Raw genomic sequence first — 20,773 nt, 5'->3', positions numbered from 1 at the left:
AAAAAAAAAAAAAAAAAAATTAGCAAAGTCAAAAAAAGCTTCAACTGAGGTTGGTCCATGGGACTGTCAAGAGATTTCATCACATATGCAGCAAGACACCACCTTTAATGACAAGATCCCAGATGATTGTGATCAAAACCCAAATTATGATCCATGGCCCAAAGAAACCTCTTTTCCTGCAGATCCAGGATGGCACACATGTAAGTTTAAGTAATCCTGGTTGCAACAGTGAGTGCTCCTGCACTGTTACTGCTGAGATCTGAAGTACCAGATCCCTGGAAGACCAGTAAGGCTCAAGGCTTGGAGTATTTCAAGGGCTAAAGCACGGCCAGGCACAAATGGATTATCGTGGGGACAGCAAAAGGTGGAAGAATGTGGCCTTGGCGTCAAGGATGCACAAGAGTTTTCCAGACAAATATTTGCCCCCACCAAATGGTAAAACTTAGTCTCTGCCTCTATTCTCAGAAACGTCTGGACTGTTTTAACTGACATCTCCCCAGAAAAGAAAAAAATCAACCTGGAGAAGACACTTGCTACATCTAAATTCAGCTTGAGTGGGCAAAGTTTGGCAGACAGAAGTAACTGAAAAAAAAGTGAAAAAAAAGTATGAGATTACATGAAAAGACAGCAACAGGAGCTCTACTTACCACTATTGCTCTTCAGGCTCAAAAAGGCATGTCAACATCTATGCTTATAGCCAGCCATACTGTCACATCAGGATAAAAAAGGAAAGGGATCAAAGCAAAGGTATTTTAGCAGAGACCAGCAGGATTTGTGGTCTGTAAATAAAGCAGTAACTGCAGCCTAGCTTCCTCTTGCTAGAGGTGAAATGTGCTATTGCTAAAGACAGATTTACTCTGCATTTTGTGGCAGAAGCAATTTGGATGGGCAAACTTTAATCAATACAGAGTCAAGGGTCTGGCCACAAGCTCCACAGCTAAATGTTGAAGGCCGAAGGCCTGAAAATTATCTGAAAGAAAGCATGTGGGTGAAATGACTAACAAAACAAGGCAAATTGAATGAAAAACAATAGGAAGATGTTAGTTCATACAAAAACATACACAAACTATGTTTGCTCCCACCTGGTACCAGCTACAGGTGCCACCCAAATAAAAAGAAAAAAAACGTAATCCTTAGGAGAAGACTGAACAGGCACTTCACAGTCAGTACTGCCAGTGTAGGGCCTGATCCAAAGTCCAATGAAAAAGCAGGCGTCATGATTAATATGCTCTGATTCAGGTTCATGGTGGAGAAACACAAGCTTATGAGCCATCCAAAGGCTCCAAGACACAAAACAAAAATCTTACTTAGTAGTCACAATGAGCCCTGGTACCTCTTCATGCAGCCAACAGCAAAAAACCCAAACAAAATACAGCCTGAGTCCCAATCCTCTTGAGAAAGGATATCATAGCCAAAGCGAATGACATCGTTCAGTTTCAGGGTGATGTACTTCTGGTCAGGAATCCTCACATCATTGACAAACGTCTGCAGGAGAGAAGCACAGGAAAGGGTTTTGATGAGGGTATCAGGGTGATGGATCTCAGATGGATGGTGCTCCTGGAGGAGCACATCCCTCTGCTGATGGCACTGCCCGTACTCAGAGTGTCCCAACACCAGGTCAGGAGCTAGGAGCTAAGCTCCCTGGAAAAATCAACACCAGCAAGTCGCTCCCATGGGCAAGTCAGAGCACCTCAATTATGCTTCAAAGCAAGGTGCTGTGAAGGGACCTCTAGGGAGATTTACCTTTGCACCAACTGCTAATGCAATTTTAGTCCCCGACTTGAACAGGTAAATGAGGTGCCTGAAGTTAGGAACTTCAAATGCTCTCGGCTCTCCTACACCCATCTCAAGCAGCAAACGGTTGCAACTCATGCTCTTAATTATTGAGCTAGGAATCAGCTTTCTGCTGGATGGCAAGCAAGACTGATGTCAGCCCCAAGGCCTGACAATTTGACAAGCAAAGCGTATCACAGAGGAAGGGGAAATGAAAATGCACAGGGAAATGGGAAAAAAATTTGCAGCAGCATCACCATGACACCTGAGGCCACACTGTCCGAGATAACCAAACCCCTCCTGCTAAAAATTCACACACTCCCTTTTCCCATGCTCCAGGCAGTTAATTGAGGCTGAAAGAAACTATCATCCTTCTAAAGGTTCAAGACAGGTATTTCACAGCTTCACAGCTGTGAATAAATGTCTTTGATGTCTCTGCTTCCTGAGGGGACCCACTATGAAACAATTCTCCCAGACCAACCGAGGATCAAATCAAAAATGCATGGACATCTTTCACAAGTAAACCCATGTACTTTGCAATGACCTGGGCCAAATAAAAATAAGAAGGGGCTGAAGGAGCCCTAGAGTGCTGAAGGGGATTAGCCATTCCCATAGCTGGGTTTGTGGCAGTCAGACACCAGCAGTTAGCTTACTTGGCAAGGTGGGATTCACCAAGATTCATTCCTCAGAAGAGGAACCTGCTATTGGGGCTTTGCACCATTAGTGCAAATGCAACAGAGGAAACAAAATTATGCTAGAAAATGAATTTACATATTTTCAAGACTGCAGCACAGTCTTTTCCCTCTGCCTTCTCACCTCAGCCAAGCCAAACATGCATGATAAGACCTAGTATTAACCACAGAGGAAAAATAAATGCTAGAGCAGGAAACGAGAACCTCAGCAGACAACAGTCCCCAGTTTCCTGGCAATTTACAGAGGAGCTGGGAAACAGGCCTGTAATTTCAGAATAAAAACAGTGAAGCTAGTTAAAAGGCCCAGAATTCCAATTTGCATTAAAGTTTTCAATATTTAAAAAGCCCACAACAGTCGCATCTAGAACAGGAATAATTGTTTGCTGAATTTTCTTCGAAAATGTTTGCAAGAACCCATTATGATAGTTATCCATTTGTCCATGTTTACTTGAGATAAAGTAACTTCAGTAAAATGCGTAATCTGGACAGAAATGCTACCCTTAAAAACAAAAACGTCTGAACAGAGACTGCAGAATTACCTGAACATTATAATAAAAACAATATAAAACACTTTGACAATTAATAAGAACCAGATTATCCAGCAAACCCATATAATGCACTGCTGACTACTCAAATACAAAATAAAAGGAAATTATGAAAACAGATTTAAAACCAAGGTCCTCAAAAGTGATTTCTTTAGTTTCAGGTGGGAAAACAAGTTTCTGTGACAAGTTTCATATAAAGATACGTTTCTTGCATGCAAAATTTGGTTTGGCCACAACAGTCTGTTTCAACAGAAGTGTCTGATCAGCTGCAGAAGACAGGTGCTGCTATAATTCCCTTTTACTCCACTGCCTCTCTAAGCCTAAGTCTACCATTAAAATGTTGTAAATTCATATGCTTCAGCATATGAAGATAGAAAATAATTAGTGGTACAAGCCCTCCCTCCCTTGCAAGCAGAATCTTCAGCTGCTACTTTGCCACCATGAGTTAAATACCAAAGCTTTTGAACCAGGGATCCAGCTAGAGTCCAGACCAGTTACTGGAAATATTCCCATTTCAGCAAGGCTCCGTGCCTTCAGCTATTAGGCTGAGAAGGATTAGCACTCATTCTTGCTGTGTTCAGATGCCAGAAGAGGCAGAATGGTTGAGGGCTGCTTTAGCCACTGTTTTTGTACGAGTTTCTGGGCTCCTCTTGTGTTTTGTGGTTGTGATGGTGGAGGGCTTCTAAGTCCAAAACAATGGCTGCAGTAAAACCCCCACTGGGAAGACAATTATGTGAATGCAGCTTAGGCCTGCTCCAGCAGGGGAATAACTCCACTTGAATGAAGAAACTGCCAAAACAGAGGCATGTTATGACGTTAGGACATTTTTAACAACAATGGTACATTTAAATATCACGGAATTCAGGTGTCTGACACCACCGCATAAGTCGGACCATTGCAAGGGTTAAGATTCAGTCAGGCTCAGTTCCCCCTTCTGTGCTCACATTATTCCTCGGTCTTCACACAAACCAGGCTCAAGGCAGGAAAAAGAGCAATTTTTATTATTAAAAGAAAAAAAAAAAAAAAGAAGAGGTGGTTTTAAGTAGTTTCTCCCCACCAAAATTAAATGTCTCATCATCCCATAAATCACTCCATGCACTGACAATCGAACCACCAAAAGGTCACCCTGCTCATGCTGAACAGCTGCTCCAGAATCTCCACCAGTTTAAAGTTAACATCCCAACCATGAAACTGAATTTATTTCCGAATTTATTTCCTCCCCTTTTGCAAGAAGGCTTTACGATTTTGTGAGCCCTGAAGCATTCTGCAAGGACACCAGTAGAGAGGGGAAAAGTAATACAATATTCACCAAAGCTTTCCCTTCCCAGGATGAGATGCTACATGACCTCCACCTCAGGCCTTGCAAATAATTATGCATGTTTGGCTTAACTCATGCCAACAGCTGCAGTGACCCAAAAGGGTCTGAGAGCAGGATTGAGCGAGCACATGAGCCTTGCAGACTCAGCACAGCCAGCTGGGAGGTTTGGTACTTACTCCATTTAAGCTCCCGAGATCCTTCACCCAGTGCTCATCCTTCTCCTTGTCATAGTTGATCACAGCGTGCTGCTTATCCACGCTGCGGGACTGGCAAGGCAAAAGAGACACTGTTAATCACAGCAACACTGAGACATTAAACTGGATTGATACGGGGCAGGGGGACAGAGGGGAAAGCAGAAAGGATTAAATACTATTTACTACTATAAATAATTGAAGGATAAGCAGTAAATGCTTCCATGGTTGTTTGCAGAGTTTGAAGACAATACGCTATTTGCATGGAGAAGGGAAAAGAAGTTTTTAAAAAATTGCTGAAGGCTGTCAAGACTATGCCGTAATTTTAGAAAATTATATCAATACACTGAAAAAAAGTCAAACTGAAAGCCTGGGGGCCAGGATCTGAGCCAGCATGAGCTAGAAGAGCTCCATTTTTCAACTGGCCTCATCACTAGGGATGCTCCTATGTGGGATCATTTCTTCCTATTTTTCAAAAAGAAAAAAAATAATTTTCTTGAGTTACAAACCAAACTTGTTCCCAAAAATTTATAATGTTCCCAGGATTATGTCCTGGAATTCATTTAAATTCTAGGATGTGTTCCAAGTTAGAGAGAGGTTAGTAAACCTGGAATGAGTAAGAAAGCAACTCCAGGAAAATTTAAATTGTAAGCTGGGTTTGAGAACACTGAACTTGACAGTGATCTGGTGCCAGTGGCTCTGTCACAACGCACAAGTAATGCACCTTATCTTCAAAACAGAGTGTGACACTTGAGCAGACATTGTGTCAGACTTCTGAAGACGTGCTAGAACAAGACCTCTGCATAACTTTGAAATATGGTGTGTTACAGCTATAAAGACACCAGACTGTCTGTATTTAGACCTGCTGCCTCTCGTAACTTGAATCTTTGCTGAAGTTGACCACAGGCAGACTACGGGAGCAGTGACTCTATCAGCACTTACACACAGCACTGAGACCTCCCTGGTATCTCAGGCCAGGGGAGGGGAGGGCATGCTACCAGAGCAAGGAGACCAGCCAGGCTCCAACTCAGCTAATCCTCATCTTCCTGGGCACCAAGCAACAACTTCTTGTTGAAAGTCCTTCCCTTTTGCCAAGTTTAGACACACTGGTTTCCACAGCACCGCTCTCAGCAAGCCATTATCTGGCTTCTTACAAGCATGCAGCGGCAAAGATTGTTTCAGGGAATTCCTTGGTGAAAACAAAAGAGACTTTTTTCCACACAAACTGCTGCTATTTGCAGGAATTTCTTCTGCCCCTGCCGATGTCAAGCACATGGGAAGTCTCACAACACCTGAGACATGCCATCTCCTTCCCCTGCAGAGCACCCATCAGCCCAGGAGACACATCCTCCAGCATAACCCTGAAGTATGAATATGAAGCAGGCACATACCTGGCCAGAAGATTGCCCTTCCACCTTGCAATGTCCCTCACACTGTTCATGACATGTCACCCCAAGAAGAGGCAGCAAGGACAGGAGCAAGTGCCCCCATGTCTCCAGCTCCCTCACTAATACAGCTATCCACATGCTTGCTGGACTTACAAGGAAGCACTTCATGCTTAGCTACCCAATTGATGCTGTTTGGACAGCAATCACCTGTCCAAAGACACAAACAGAGATGGGACAGGCAGAGACAGAGTGGCTGGGGACACCCACCTGTGCCTCCTGCTATGCTGAGCACTAAACATGAGAAGCAACACACAGCAAAGCCCTCCCAGGAAGGGCACACACAAACTCCTCACCCCCATGCCATCCCCACACTTGGTGTCTGACCCCTACCTCAAGGCAGGGCAGGTCTTAAGCATTCACAGTGAAGCTACTGCTTCTCTCTCTCATTATCTACAGCAGATGCAGCTCCTCAGTCCATTTTTCAACAGCCCAAGTGGCTGTGGCGGGTGTGTGCAGTGCGAGGTAAGGATGGCCCAGGTAAGGACAGCCGAGGGACACTGCCCAGGCCCTGCCCCTCAGCATATGGCCCTGAGGACAGGAGTGTCTCCAGGAACAGCCTCAGGTACCACAGCAGCTGATGCCACACAAGCTGGGGTTGTTCCTGATCTGTCACATGGTCCCTCACACCCTTTGGAAGGATGTGAGAAGTCTCACAGAAGTGCTCTATCTTCCCTGTGATCCCTCTGCTACTCAAAATTGTGGATGTCACTGCTCCCAATGAAATACAAGGGAATGCTGATTAGTTGGTGCAGCAGTGTTTGCTTTCGCTTTTTACAGCACATCATGGAGGCTCATTTAAAGATTAACAGATTCTAAAGGCAGAACAAACCATTTAGTCCCCTGCCAAGGGCACAAAGGTTTCCACCCCAAAAAGTTAACCCAGACAAAAAATTAGGGCAGATCCAGTAACTGATTTTAAATGTATCACAGGTCACTTATTTAAGTTTATTTCTGGGAACCAGCTGTCTCCAAAAAATTCAATTTGTCCTGTATCTGACCCTGATGTAAGTGAGCACAGCCTTTGGTCTGCTGTGTTCTACAACAGCTGACTTCAGCCACTCAGGGGTCCCCAGTGAGATGAGGGTCATCTCAGGGGAGCAGACATGTATTCTAGCAACATGATATTCTCCTCCATAAATGCAGGAAGAGGTCACCAAAGGAACCAATTTATGTTACCCTGTTTTCCAAGGAAGTTTCAGCTGTGCTCAAGAAAGCCCACAGCAAAAGGAGTCAAAACAACATGCAAAATCTGACCCTCAGTTTTCATATAACCTCTCAGCATCTCTTTAAGAGCACATCAAGAACAAGGCAAACTGTTACACAGATTGCACTACTGTGAAATTTCATGCTTTTGTGGAGAAGACAGGAATTTTCTTCATTTTGTTTATGTTAAGTTAGCAAACATCACAGGAACTGGCAGCAGGAGTTCCTAGGGGCCTGTCTCCAAGGAAACTCAACTTAAAATAACTGAAATCACACCTTATTTATTTTGATGCAGACTTGCCAAAGGTCACTCTTACTTGAGAACTGAGGTGTGGTTTATTTCAACATCAGTCACATCTAACATAAACTGCTCTTGTGTGCAGTGACAGCAGCAACCCAGTGGTTGATGGTGCTTTTGTCTCAGAGAGGAGCAGGCTCCCTCAACCCCACTTCCCATGAGGATCTAACCAGTTTCCATGCTGGTAACAGCTGAGAGCCCAAGGACAGTCACTTCAGCCCAGCAGGCCAGTGGTTTCTAAGGAGTGACCTGCTGAATCACAGAAAGTGATTTAAGAGGCCTGAGTCAACACATTACAGAGCTGCCCATGGGTGCAGAGCTCCCAGCCATCTGCAACTTCACTGGAAAGATTTTAGGCATCTATAAACTGAAAAACTGCAATTAAGTTGATTGAATCACTAACATAAGAGGACTTCTAGCCTAAATGCACACGTGCACCAAATACTGAGTCTTGCTTAATGATCAGACACGACGTCCACAACAAAGGCAAGACTGATCCGTCATGAGCAAAGAGGTCCAAAAAAAAAAAAAAAAAAAACAAAAAACAAAAAAAAAAACCCCCACCTAGATATCAAAAGCAAAAAATAACCAGTAAATCTTTTAATCTGTTTCACCAGAAAAGCACTTGTGATGAGGTGAGCAGCAGTCCTGAGCTATGGGTAAGACACCCAAATAACCAAGCTGGAGCACCTCAGAGGAGGCTGAGAAGGGGGAAAGGAGGAAGAGAGGTGTCCTCCTAAGCAGTGGTGATCTTCAGGCAAAAAACAAGGCTACACTCTGAGAGGCTGGAAATGGAGGAACAACACAGCATTCTCACCATGTCCCAACACTGGACCTGTTATCAAATGAAAACAACTCTCAGGAAAACACGTGTGCTTTTCTGATTAAGAATATTTACTCTTCTCTGCAGAGGAAACATGTACACTGAATTGTTACTACACTCAGCCCTCATCCAGGGCTGGAATTTCCAGACATTCAAATCACTTCCTAATATAAGGTTGTGCTGCCTTTCTGTCATACTATCTACCATGCATCATATTTTAAATACCTAGCAGACAAAATGCAGACACAGCATATAACTGAGGATGGAGGTACTTTATATATAGCTCTTCCTTCTTCCAAGATCATATGAAGCAGATAGACCCAAACACAGGAATGGTACCTGTGGGTCTGCCAGTCCCACAGTGGTACCAACACCTTGGATCACCAGTCTCCAGCCACACAACCAGGCAGCTCATTTGTGACTCTCAAAACTGCACACATCATCAAATCAGCCAAATCAGCTTCAAAAGCTTGCAGGAATCTGCACAGAGGCATAAATCACACTGTGGCCACGTGTGCTGCACATACCCTACAGCTTCGTGTTTGGTGAAGGGTCTGATGCAGAGAACAGGGCACTCGGGATGAAAGCATGAGCTGCAGAGATGCCAAGCAAAATCCACAAGGCAAAAAGACCTGCTTAGGAAGGCAGGTGGAGAAACACAGCCAGACAGCCTGCGTTTCCCCACAGGGCCGGGGAGCAGACGCAGCTCAGCTGTCTGTGTAGATACAGATGCTGCTTTTTTCTCAGGAGAATTATCATGGATGAAAACCTACTGGTTGGGGTTGAGATTTGAACCTCAGCCCTGCCGGTGCCGCGAGGCATCGTGGTATTGGAGATAAAATAAACAAACATGAGCAGTTTCCCTGTTCCTCACTGCAGTCTGCTGTGCACTTCTGGCATAAAATAACTGCAGCGTTCTGGTGGCAGCATGCAATAAAACAGTTGCTCAAATACTTTCCATAGTGAACAGGTTACATTTCTGCCAGCACTGTGCTCTGCACAAGTCTCCCAGTAAGGAAATACAAACCTCTGCTAGTGTCCCACTTTAGAATGGAGACAGACAATACAAAACAAACAAACAAAATTTAAAAAAAAATCCTATTGCATTCTGGCCTGAAATGTGAATTTTGCTCCTCAGAAGTATGAAGCTGGATAACATTTAATGACAGCTATGAACACTAGGTCCTTCTCTTTCACCACAAAGCATTTCACAGCGTTGTGTGCAGTGGCCCCTTCAGTACTTTTCCAGAATATCGGTGAATGCTCCATCCTGTCCCAGGCTGGTTGCAAGTGTGTCACCCCTGTGGCAGTCTGACTGCTCCCAGGGGCAGGTGCTGCCAGCTTCTAATCACTCTGCCTAAGCAGACAAATCTCTTCAGCAAGTGTAGCCACCTCATCCTGGGGCTGGACTCGCTTTCCAGCTCCCAGGCTGCAGAGGCTCCTGCCCTCAGCTTTGCTGCAGCCAAAATCATGGGCTTTGAGGATCTGTGGCTGAACCAGGGCCTGAGCATTCAGGCAAAAAATAAGGCACTGAACAAAAGAGAGAAATCCCCCAGGAAAATGAAACTCTAATCCCCACAGCCTGGCAAAGGGATTTGGAGGCTGGCACGGTTCCCATAAAAACTTAACCCGTTATTTTGGGGTAAAATGGGTTTTTGCTTGCTGGTTCCCCATAACCAAAGTGAACTGCTTCGAGTGACCCAGGATCAGATCCTGACCGCAGGCAGGGGGCATGCTGCCCACAGATGCACTGACCTCCCTTTGTTTTACATGGCCACCCAGGAGGAATGGAAAAGCAAGGTGGAACACAAGCCTGAATTTTTATAGTGAAGCTGAGCTGCTACTGCCTGGATCAGAGTCTCATACAAGGAAGATACATCTCCCTTTTTTCTCGGCCCACTCCAGAGTGGGACAAACCCTCCCTTGGCAGTCCAGGTTTCCAGCACCTTGCCAGCTGCATGAAGCCCTCTCAACCCTAATAACCACCTACCTTCAGTGCTACCATCACCTCTCTCCCTACCCTGCCTCCAGCAATGAACTCCCCTCCCAGGTCTGCCAGTCCTGCTATGCCTCCAGCCTCCTACACCTGTATGTCATCAGGCACGGTATCCTCCTCCCATCAAGGGCACATTAACAGAACACAAAGGGACAAGAAGAGCCAAAAAAACAACTCTAGGCCTGGAAATACAGGATGTGCATCCTTCCTCCCACAGCTGCTATCCCAGCACTTGGAAACACTACATGTCAAAAAGTAGCACCTTCCCAGGGCTAGATCCATTCCCTTCTGTAAGACACTTACTTACTTCATAACACCTAATGAATTACTCTTGGCAATTCCCAACACCCGGAGACTAACTTAGGTGCTTGTTCACACCCTCAGGACAGCTGCAGCAAAAACAACATGGGTGAGGCATCTCCCTGTCCCGACTACAGCTTCCCATTTCAACCCTGCACTTCCATGGGGAAGGAGGTCCAGACACAAAAACCAGCAGAGATTTCTCATGGCTTCTTCTGGGATCTCCCAGTGCTAGAAGTACATAAGCAATGGAGGGATACAATTTCTGCATGGTAGTGGGACCAGGAAAAAGATCATCTACAAAGGTCTCACCATCTGCTTCTTCCCAGCACAACCTACACCACACCTATTTGCACTTGTTTATGTATGCACTTACTAAACTACACAGGAGAGACATGGTATTACCAAGTATGGCCCAGGGAAGGGAGCATACATCAGGTCAATGAAACCTTAATTTGACCAGATGTCACACACAGGCAGAGTTCATCTTTGCACTCTATTATTTGTGGAGCACGCCGTGCACCCTGCATACCAGACACAGAACAGATCCTGCGGGGAAAAATACCCGGGAACGACACAATAACAGATTGCATCTTCATGCCTATGTACACAGGGGCAGAGCAGATTACACAGGCAGCCTTCAGCAGCCTGTACACACTAGTGTGTTGTAATCGCTCTGCAGTTACAAACACTTGACTTAGCAGCCATAAGGATACTCCTTCAGTGCCTAGAATGCTTGTGATTCCCTGTCTTTTTAACAGCAAGCTAAAAGATGAAAACGCAGTATTGTTACCTTTATGTGATTCACCAGAACGAACTTTTATGTTCAGCTCACAAGGCCCTAGCACTTGAACTGACTAATTGGTATAAGCAGGGTGTGAGTCCCATCTGGACCAGTGACAGATGCTTGGCTAGCAGCTTTCACAGCTCTCTCCTGACACCAGAATAATAGCAAGTCTTGACCCATCTCAGGCCTGAGGGCGATGCTGCTCAGCAGCCACATCCTGTAATGCCCACACCGAGCAGCTTCTGCCCTACGTGCACCACCCTCTCCACTTTTCCAAGTCCTGCTGCTCCTCCTCTCACTCTGCACAAACAAAATCCTCCTTGTACTTCCTCACTTGGCCCAATCTTCATCTCTTGGCGAAGCTTTACAGAGTAGAAATCCAACCACTAGATGCAAAGATCTGACCTGTGGCTTTCTGAAACACAGGTGGAGAGGTTGAACAAGCATTCTGGAAGTATCATTACACTCTTGGCTTGTCCTTGCCCTTTCCTCGACAGCTGCTTTGACCACTGAGCCAGGATGCCAGGTTAGGTGTACTCTGATCTAATCTAGCACAGCTGCTGTTACAGCTACATCCAGCCCTGTGAATACCTGCAACCAGTTCCCCTTTGCCCAGCCTGTGACAGTTCTCCATCCCCTTGCCAACCTCACTCCCAGATAAAAATTACTTATGGCAATACTATCAAATAAGTCCCTGCTGACCACATTCAAACTCCAGCTTTTATTCAAAGGTTTGGAACTTGGTCAAACACATTTAGATTATTGATTAAGGGAAAAAAACCCACTACCTCCAACTTAGTCATTCACTCTTGAAAAGCCTCACTGACCCAGCTCTACTTCAATGCCTGAACTTCAAAGAACAGGCTAAATATAGTTTTAAATAATTGACCTGAAGAAAACAGCATTTTTCTCAGAGTTGCTCACAGAAAAGAGCAAAGAAGGGAGATAAATGACTGCATCCAGAACACACTGCCTAAAACAGATGCCTGGAAAATAAATCTCACCCCAAACACCTACAAAGTTTAGCAGAGTTTATACCCATTTGCAAACAGTGTCTCCTGATAGGAAATGTCAGGCTGTCTCAAAAGGCATAAAACAGAAAGCACCATGCTGCCTGCACCTATTCCTGCTTAACTCACACTTGTGTACAAACTCACCCGGGGCAGGACAATCACACACCCAGAGCATCACTCTAAAGGGAGGGAAATACTCAGGGGAGCACTGGCTAAACATTTCTATTCCCCAAATTTTCCAGTAAACATCACTCTCAAACAAAAACAGGGAAACCATGACACTGCTTTCCATTCTGTTAAATATTTACGCTTAGCAAAAATGCAAAAAAATGTTTTGTTTAGGAGCAGAGGGGAATGTTTTAATGGTTAAGTGAAATTTTTGAGTCTGCAAAATGTTTGTCCCCTGGGTATCCGTCACATTAAGGAAGTGATCAAAGCTGATAAAAGTGGCAGCTACATTTCCCAAGAAGGACGTTGGGGGGAGGGAAAAAATTATTTTCTTCAAGATGGTCCCAAAAAGCTTTTATTTTTGATTAAAAGAAAGAGTAGACCTTTTCAGAGCATTACTTCCCACCACCCCCAACTTTCACATTAAAAACCCACACCAGTGCAAGTTAGTGAAGGTCCAGATTTCCACTCTCCTGCAGACTGTCACCTGAAGGAACCAGCGAGGCTGTTGAAGAAATCAAGCACTTTTCTTAGAAAAAGGGCAGAATTGAGCTCTTGGCTCTGGTAGCAACACTGCATGCCAAGCTACAGCTACACCTCATGGCATTTTCACCCATGCATTAACATTCAAACCCAATGTAAATCTCGCATTTACTTGTACTAGAAGCTTTAGAGGGCTGCAAAAACATTTAAAATATTTCTAATCCTCTTAGTAGGTATAGAAGATATCAAGGTAGATTATGTTTCTACACTATCAGACCTATTCAATTTTAAGATTAAAGACTCTGGGTTTCTTCACCTCTTCATTAATCAGAAAGCAAATCCACTTCTTGTTTTATGAAATAAGAAAACCAGACAAAACTAAGGCTTGATTGTTTGGTGACAAAGCCATCCTTTTTAGCTGCTTTAGAGATCTGATACCTTGAGACAGCACATTCCAAGAAAATATCATAAGACAAGACACTCCTAACACAGTAAAATGAGAAAGACAAGACTGCAGGTCTCCAGGACAAGGATTATCTCCGTGTTGTATGTTTGAGCACTGTGTTACACATGGTCTCAACAGGGAACCACAAACCATATCACGATGAAATCAATAAGCAGTAGCAGCCTTAGAGATGAAAAAAACACTGACCAGATCACTCAGTCACTGCCAGTCTGCTCCCAGCTGTGCACTTTAAAGGATTAAATGCCAATATCTTGAAATATATATGGAAAATAATCATGCAGTGAATATACAGTTTCAGGGTCAGTACCACAGAAATACTACGAGGTGCAAACAACTGCCACAAGAGCTCTGTCCATCTGCTCTGGTAACTGCCCTGCTTCTTAAGCTTCCCCCAAGACAAATGATTGTGCCAGTCTGCACAACGATTTTGTGACATGGGCCAGTCACAGTAGGGAAAAAGTCTATTTTTAGATCTCATCCTCCATCTGCTCACATACAATTCTGCTTGGATATCAAGTCTCTGTTCACAGTTTCTCTTCTGCACTCAGTCTTACTATAGCCATCTCATTTGGATCCCCAGGTAGCTCTGGAAAACATCTTTATAAGCAAATGGCTAGGAAAAGAATGTGCTGTGCTGTTCAAAACAAGACCTTACATGTGAGCCTAGAAAAAGCTTTATTACTGGAGATAGCAGACCAGTATGTTTATAAAGGGTCACATGTAGCTCACCCCATGAACACAAGCTGCTGGCTTTTATAGACAATGCTGAGCCTTCACTCTGGTGAAATAATGGAAACCTTTTTTATTACCACCCACCACCTATGAGTCCCCAGATACAACTGTTCCACAGATATTCCTGGCTCCTCTAGGAACCCCAATTCATTTACCTTGTAGAAAAGTGCATGGCAATTGAAGAACGTCACAAGGTTGGGTACTCCACAAGCAACACTGAGAAGCCAGCTCAGACTTCCAAAGCAGCATGAAATACTCTGGTTGGTATGGAGTGGCTCACAATCCATGACATCCAGTTAACCTCACAAGCAACCAGAGAAACAAGCTGTGCCTTTTAAGCATAACTGGTATTTGGGTACTTTTATTTTAGAATGCACAACTTGAGATGTGGCTGTCAGAGTACTGAAAGCTGACAGCAAAAAAAAAGCAACAACCCCCAAGTTCCTTCACAAGGTATAAAGATGGGGAACCTAAAACTCAGACCATTTCTGGAAACCAGGGCCACTGTGTGTTTTCTGCCTCCAAGTCATGAAAGAAGATGGCAATCAGGCTCCTTGAGCAACTAAATGCAGACGTACAGCAAATATCAGGATATTTTTAATGTCTCACCTTTACAAGCCTCACCAGCCAGACATGTAGAAACGTGAAATAAGAGATAGTGTGATTCATGGGAGAACCCAAACAAACGAACTGCTGTGGAACAGGAGCTCCTGACTCTACCATGGAGCACAGCCATGCCACTCACTGCCAGCAGGCAGAGCAGGACAAACACTGCAAGCTCTCCTCTTGTGGACACTGACATTTTATTAGAGCTACACAGGCCCTTGCCCTTCAAGTACACCTCGTACAAGAACTTCTACCTCTCGAAACAAACCTACTAACATACCATACAAATTCCCTGTAGCAACTACAAACGCAGCATCCTCAGCAGATCATCAGCACAGCAATGAGGACATACCTGTGATCAGGTCAGCAGTGGAAATTATGAGGAGGGAGTCTCCATTGTGCAGGCAGCTTCCTAATTTTGCCACCAACAGGAACATCTGCCACCTTCACAAAGGGGTAAAAGGGGGACGGGCAGGTGCAATAGAACATTTTTGTGCACTTAAGTACTCATGGCATGGGTCTAGCAGAAGCGCCAATTTAATTTTGAGCTTCTACAAATTCCTGAGCTTAAACTGCTCCTGTCAAAAGCTCTTTGCAAGATTCCAGCTCCATTTGTCTGGAGTGACATCTACTACATTATGCTGTCAAACATCAGACCACAGTCAACACTTCAGACACGCTGGATTAGGTCCAGCAGAGACACATACTGGTATGGAAACTACTGACAGAAGCTGAAAGTTTGCCCAAGTAACACAATTTCTTGGGAAGAGGTCACCAGCCTACTCAGCCCACCAAAACAGATTTCCTCTGCTAAACATCAGTATTTTCTACCATGATAAAAACACCTGGGAAATACCAGCATAAATAATTTAATCAAACTTAAAGGGAAAAACAGGTAAACAAAAACCTCTGCCTGCATTCAAATCACATGTAAACAGTGCATGTATTAAAAGCTAAAAAAACCAGCAGCATAATCGCAGATCAGGACAGAATGGTATGTCTTTGTTTATTGCTTCTAGTAGCATCAAGACAGTTAATCTATTTGATTAATCTCCCACCACTACGGATCCCATCCATCTGATGACATGGCAATTTGAAAACCTCACTTGCACTGTCACAAACATCAAGTCTTCAAGGGAAACACAGACTCAGGATAAAAAGAGGAAGTTTCTTTTAAAAGGTGTCACTTGAAGAAAGCATCAAACATCTCCACAGATACCCAGCATTACATGCGCATCTACTGCATCTTCAGAAGAAATAATTACACAAAAAAATTTTAAAAAGCCATGTTACCTGGAGCATCAGTTCGCAGTCATCTCTCCCAACAAATATCATCTCCCGAGGGAGCCGATGGCGAATGCCAGTGCTGCTCACCAAGAACCACGAAGTCACGCTCATTTTGGCGCTTGGCACTTAACCTTTATACATCCTAAACACACAAAAAAAATCACAAGACACAGTGAGCTATTAATGAAGTGTGCAAGTACAACGGTGTGTAGCTGCTGTTGCTAAATTTCCCTCTAGCACAGGACCCAAAGCTGCCTCATGCACTTGTGTTCCTATCTTAAATCTCTGGTGACAACAAGCAGTTGTAAGTGTCTGCCAGGACCTGCTGCCCATGTGCCATGTGCAGGAGCTCTGCAGCCCTGGAAATCTTCTCACTGCTAAGTAAGACTAAGGATCTGAAGAAAGGATTGTTTAAAAATTTGAAACATTCAGCTGAATCCGATCAATGAAATTATGAAATACGGTGGAGGGGAAAAAAGAGAAAACAACAAAGATCCCTTTTCCAGAACATTTCCTCTTTGCTACCACAGTGCTGCACAGCTTGAGCCTCCCCTATCATCAAAGATGTGGACCAGCACATCAGTGAGATGACATAACGTGGCTCCTCTAACCTTCCACAGTGCGTTCCCAGGAGCGCTGGGAGGGAGGAGACCAACCTGTCTATTGCTCATCCCACTTCCACACTGATGTAAGTTGGGAGCCCACAAATCCTTCCTCCCTCCCTCGCCGCACGGCTGGTCTAACACCACACCGCTCTGCCAGCCCAGGACAGGAGACACAGGCTGCGATTCCCAGCGGGTTTCGGTGCTCGCAGGCGGAGGGGCGCAGCCGTGACCTGCGTGCGGCACTCACCGGGCACTCTCCCGGCCACACCTGTTTGTTGTCGCTGCCACAGCCCGGCTGAGAGCAGCCTGTTCCTGCGGCCTCCCCGCCTGCCTCTCCCACAACATCCCATTTTCCCTCCCTGGCTGAAGGAAGGAAGATTCAGCGGCACACGCCAGGCTCTCGCCTTCCCCTCACCCACCTCCCGGGCTCCCAGCTGCATTCCTAAGCGCACCGGGGGAAGGAGATCTCCATTTTCCCCGGGCTGCGCCGCGCTCCCCGGCCCGACCGCCGCCTCACCGGCCCCGGCGGCCCCGGGGCGCGCAGGTGGCGACGAGCGACCTCCGCACAGCCCACACGGCCCCGCCGCCTCCCCGCCGCTCCGGGAGCCGCCGCTCCGGGCTGCCGCGCCCGTGTCACGACATGCGGGCGGCCCCGACGCACCGCGGCCCCGACAAAGCGCCCGGGAAGGGCAGCCGGGAGCCGGCGGCACAGCCCTCCTTTGTGCGCCGGCCCCGCAGCCCCCGGCCCCCGCCCGCCGCCCGCCCTACCTGCTGCGGCCCTCGGCGCGGTGGCAGCCGGGCACCGCGCCCCGCCAGCCGGCTCTGCCTGCCCCGCGGGCCGCTCCCGGCGCCCGCCCCGCTCCGCCCCCGCGCCGCAGGTTCCCGACGTCAGGAGGCGGCTCCAGCCCTGCCGGGCCCGGCCGGGGGAGGCGGCGGTTCCGCGGCCCGGCCCGCCGCCGGTTCGCCGCCGCTCGCGGGGCACCTGAGCGCCGGGTGCTGGCCTGGCTGCGGTGACATCGCTGCAGGGACACAGCCACGGGACGGGACGGGTTGGAAGGGGCTTGAAAGGTCATCTACCCTAAAGGTCATCTACCCTGCCACCATGGGCACGGATGCCAACCGCCGGACGAGGTTGCTCAAAGGCGTATCCAGCCTGGCCTTGAACGCCTCCAGGGATGGGGTATCCACAGCTTCTCCAGGAAGTCTGTGCTAGTGCCATGCCCTGGTTCAGCATCCCTCACTTCAGGGGCTCAGAGGGGCTCAATGAATGCCAGCAGAGCCTTTGGCACCTCTCTGACCAGGGTGCAGCCATCCCTGACCTGGGAAGGTCCAACATGCAAGCTTGATGCCATGGGACTGGAGATGCTGCCTCTGCTAGACGCTGGGACCAGACCCAGCACCAGCCCAAGGGAGGTCCAACTCCAGCCGCTTCTTCCACCCAAGTGAGCCCCAACACAGCCTCTTCTCCCACCCAAGTCCCAACACCAGCCACTTCTCCAGCCCCAGTGCCAGCACAGCCTCTCCAGCCACCCAGGTGAGCCTCAGCAGCAGTCTCTCTCGCTCTCCACCAGGCTGCAGGTTGGCATCCATCTCCACATACACTCCTCATCCTCTTGCAGGGCAGTACCTAAATGCAGTTGGCAGGACTGAGTTAATCTTGAGCATCTAACCATGGAATAAGAAATGGGTGCTGTGAAAGGGCATGCCGTTTCATGAATTCTTTTCAGCTGTAGGTAACTAGAAAATTCTGAAGAACAGTAAGTGCAGCAAGCAATGACAACTTTTTCTCCCATTGTGAGGAGCGTTGAGTATCATGGCAAAGCTTTCTCAAGAGAGCCCCAGCTCCTGCAGATGTCAGTGGAGCTGCAAAGAGCAGTAGCTTAACACTGGTTCTCTGGCTCCAGCTGACACAGGCTGCTAAGGGAAGACTATAGGAAGACACCAAGTTCATAGTGATGTTTCTCCAAGCTCATATTCCAGCTGGAAAGACAGCTTTGCATTTGTACACTGTGCATTTGGGGTTGAGTATCATTTCTCAGTCACCTGCAAGAACTTTTCTTGGTGTCTTCAGTGGTCTGTACTTCGGAATTTTGGCTCAGGATGTAATCTTAATAAAGTCTGATGGCATGGAAACCACAGGTCTGGCACACCACTTGCAGGGGGTAGCCCTTTAGCCACATCCCTTTGTGGGCTTACTCCTGGTTTATACTTTTGCTGCAAGGCTGTGGAGCCAGGAAGGGCAAAGTAGACAGCAGCAGGACTGTAAGGAGGGAAGGAAAACAGCATTTCTTCTTTTTCCTCCTCTTTCTGAAGAGTAGTAGGACTTTGTTATTATTTAATTAATAGTATTATTGCCTTCTTTAAACAACATTTGACTTCTTTCTTGGCAGATACATCATGCCCCAGAGTGATTTCAGGGTATCATTATCTTCAAAGTCTTTGAAGCTGGCTGAGGTGCAGCATCTGTGTTTTATTGGAGTGCCCTTGGTCTCTGCTTGGAGCAGAGCACCACACCCTTGCAGCATGCCGTGTCCTTCAGACACCAGGCAGAGCATGGAGAGAGCAGCTGCCACTTCCACAGTGCTTTGAAGGCTTTTGTATTGAGTGCTGCCATGAAGTAATAGAAATCCTTTATAAATAAAAATGGACTTCTACCCTATTTTGCCAGCTCATCCTGTCATTGAATGATGTTTTATTATTGATTTAACTGACGTATAGTTAAGTTTTTATAGATATTATTCACTTCTTTCTGAACTACATCTGTTTACTGGAGAGGCTTCTCTATGAACCAATCTGTACTCCTCGAAAGAAGTAGGATAATTTACTTCTTTATACAAGCCTGCCATCTAGGCAAATCTTTGTTATAAGTTGCTATAAAAAGGTTAGTGTTTGCTTTAGTCTCTCTTTAAGCCCAGTTTTACCGTGCATTTATCCAAGTGTATTTATTTGAGCAGTCAGTCAGTACTTCAGCGTTTATAGGGAAGAATAAAAGTCCTTGTTCCCACCACGAATCTTCTGGCCTGACTGAAGATGCAGTATGGGCCAATACCCTGGCCCTGGCTGAATGCTGCATTGCAGCCTGTTTGTTTTATTCCAGTGATCTAAAAGGAATAGAAAAGGTAAATAAGTGGAGTCTTTCCTTCTCCTCACCCCTCCAAAAAGAGTGTGTGGGCAGCACTTCCCGGTACTTCACTGTTGTCTTTAAATCCCAGTCAGAGCATGTGCCCATGGGGAAGACAAGCTGCTGCACTTGTACAAAGTCTGCTGTACTTTGAGTTTTACATTTTTGTTTCCTACTGGAACAAGCCTTTTTGGCAGACAGTGTAGCCCTTGGGCTACTCAACCCCCAGGCTAGCCAAAAACACAACTGTCTTGGAAAATACACCACCATAAAAGTGATATAAAACCACTTCTTCCTGCTGGGAGGAGGAAAGACCAGGGAAAGACCTCACAAAGTTGGATGCAGCAGCAGCATGGTGTGGCTTACACTAAATTTGGGGCATATGTTTATCATGCAGATCCCTCTGCCTTCATCTACAGCATTGTCACCTTCAGCGACAGGGGACTTGCTCACAGCTGTATTAACCTGCATGGCCCAGGTGGCGGGAGGTTCACTGCTCTGTACATTGAGCAGATGCAGAGTAATGGCCAGTCCCTGTTCCAGAGCACTCATTTTGCCAGTAAACAATGAGACTGAAGAAGGCAAGGCAGAATGTCCAGGCAGCAGAATAACAGGTCACAGGGCAGTGTGTATCCAGAGCTGTTGAATCAGGTCATCTGCTCCACTGATGTCTGACACCCTGAACCCACAGCTATCACAGCTTGGAGCAGAACCACTTCAGATCCCTGCTTCAAAACAAAGTTCCCACCATCCCCCAAGGTGCTGAACTAAATCAAGCTCTTGCTGGCAGGCTCTAATGTGAAGGAGATTTTTGACAGAGTTGCCAAACAAGAGCTGCATCTTGCTGCAGAGGAGGCTTCTGTTCCAGACTGATCATCGCCTGATCCAGATACCCTGTGTGGCTCCCCCTCTGAAGAG

At 46.3% G+C, this 20,773-nt stretch overlaps 1 protein-coding gene across 9 annotated transcripts in view; it reads right to left on the bottom strand.

The window, feature by feature from the left end:
• Nucleotides 1-17,616, bottom strand: part of CEP170B (centrosomal protein 170B) — a 57,522-nt gene extending 39,906 nt beyond the window's left edge. For 2 of the 9 annotated variants that reach the window (XM_063399485.1, XM_063399489.1), the window contains exons 1-4: nt 17,154-17,395; nt 16,136-16,271; nt 4,505-4,594; nt 1,407-1,485 (exon numbers count right to left, since the gene is read on the bottom strand). In XM_063399485.1, the coding sequence (XP_063255555.1) occupies nt 1,407-1,485; nt 4,505-4,594; nt 16,136-16,240 (274 nt within the window). In that variant the 5' untranslated portion in view covers nt 16,241-16,271; nt 17,154-17,395. Of the gene's footprint in view, nt 1-1,406; nt 1,486-4,504; nt 4,595-16,135; nt 16,272-17,153; nt 17,399-17,502 lie in introns of those variants that run through there. The other 7 variants (XM_063399481.1, XM_063399487.1, XM_063399482.1 and 4 more) reach the window with 6 other exon arrangements.
• Between the last annotated feature and the right edge of the window lie 3,157 nt (nt 17,617-20,773).

This window comes from Prinia subflava, chromosome 5, assembly GCF_021018805.1.
Source record: "Prinia subflava isolate CZ2003 ecotype Zambia chromosome 5, Cam_Psub_1.2, whole genome shotgun sequence".
Lineage (NCBI taxonomy): Eukaryota > Metazoa > Chordata > Aves > Passeriformes > Cisticolidae > Prinia > Prinia subflava.
Note: the sequence above shows the minus strand (reverse complement) of the source record. Positions and strands in the feature narration are given on the sequence as shown.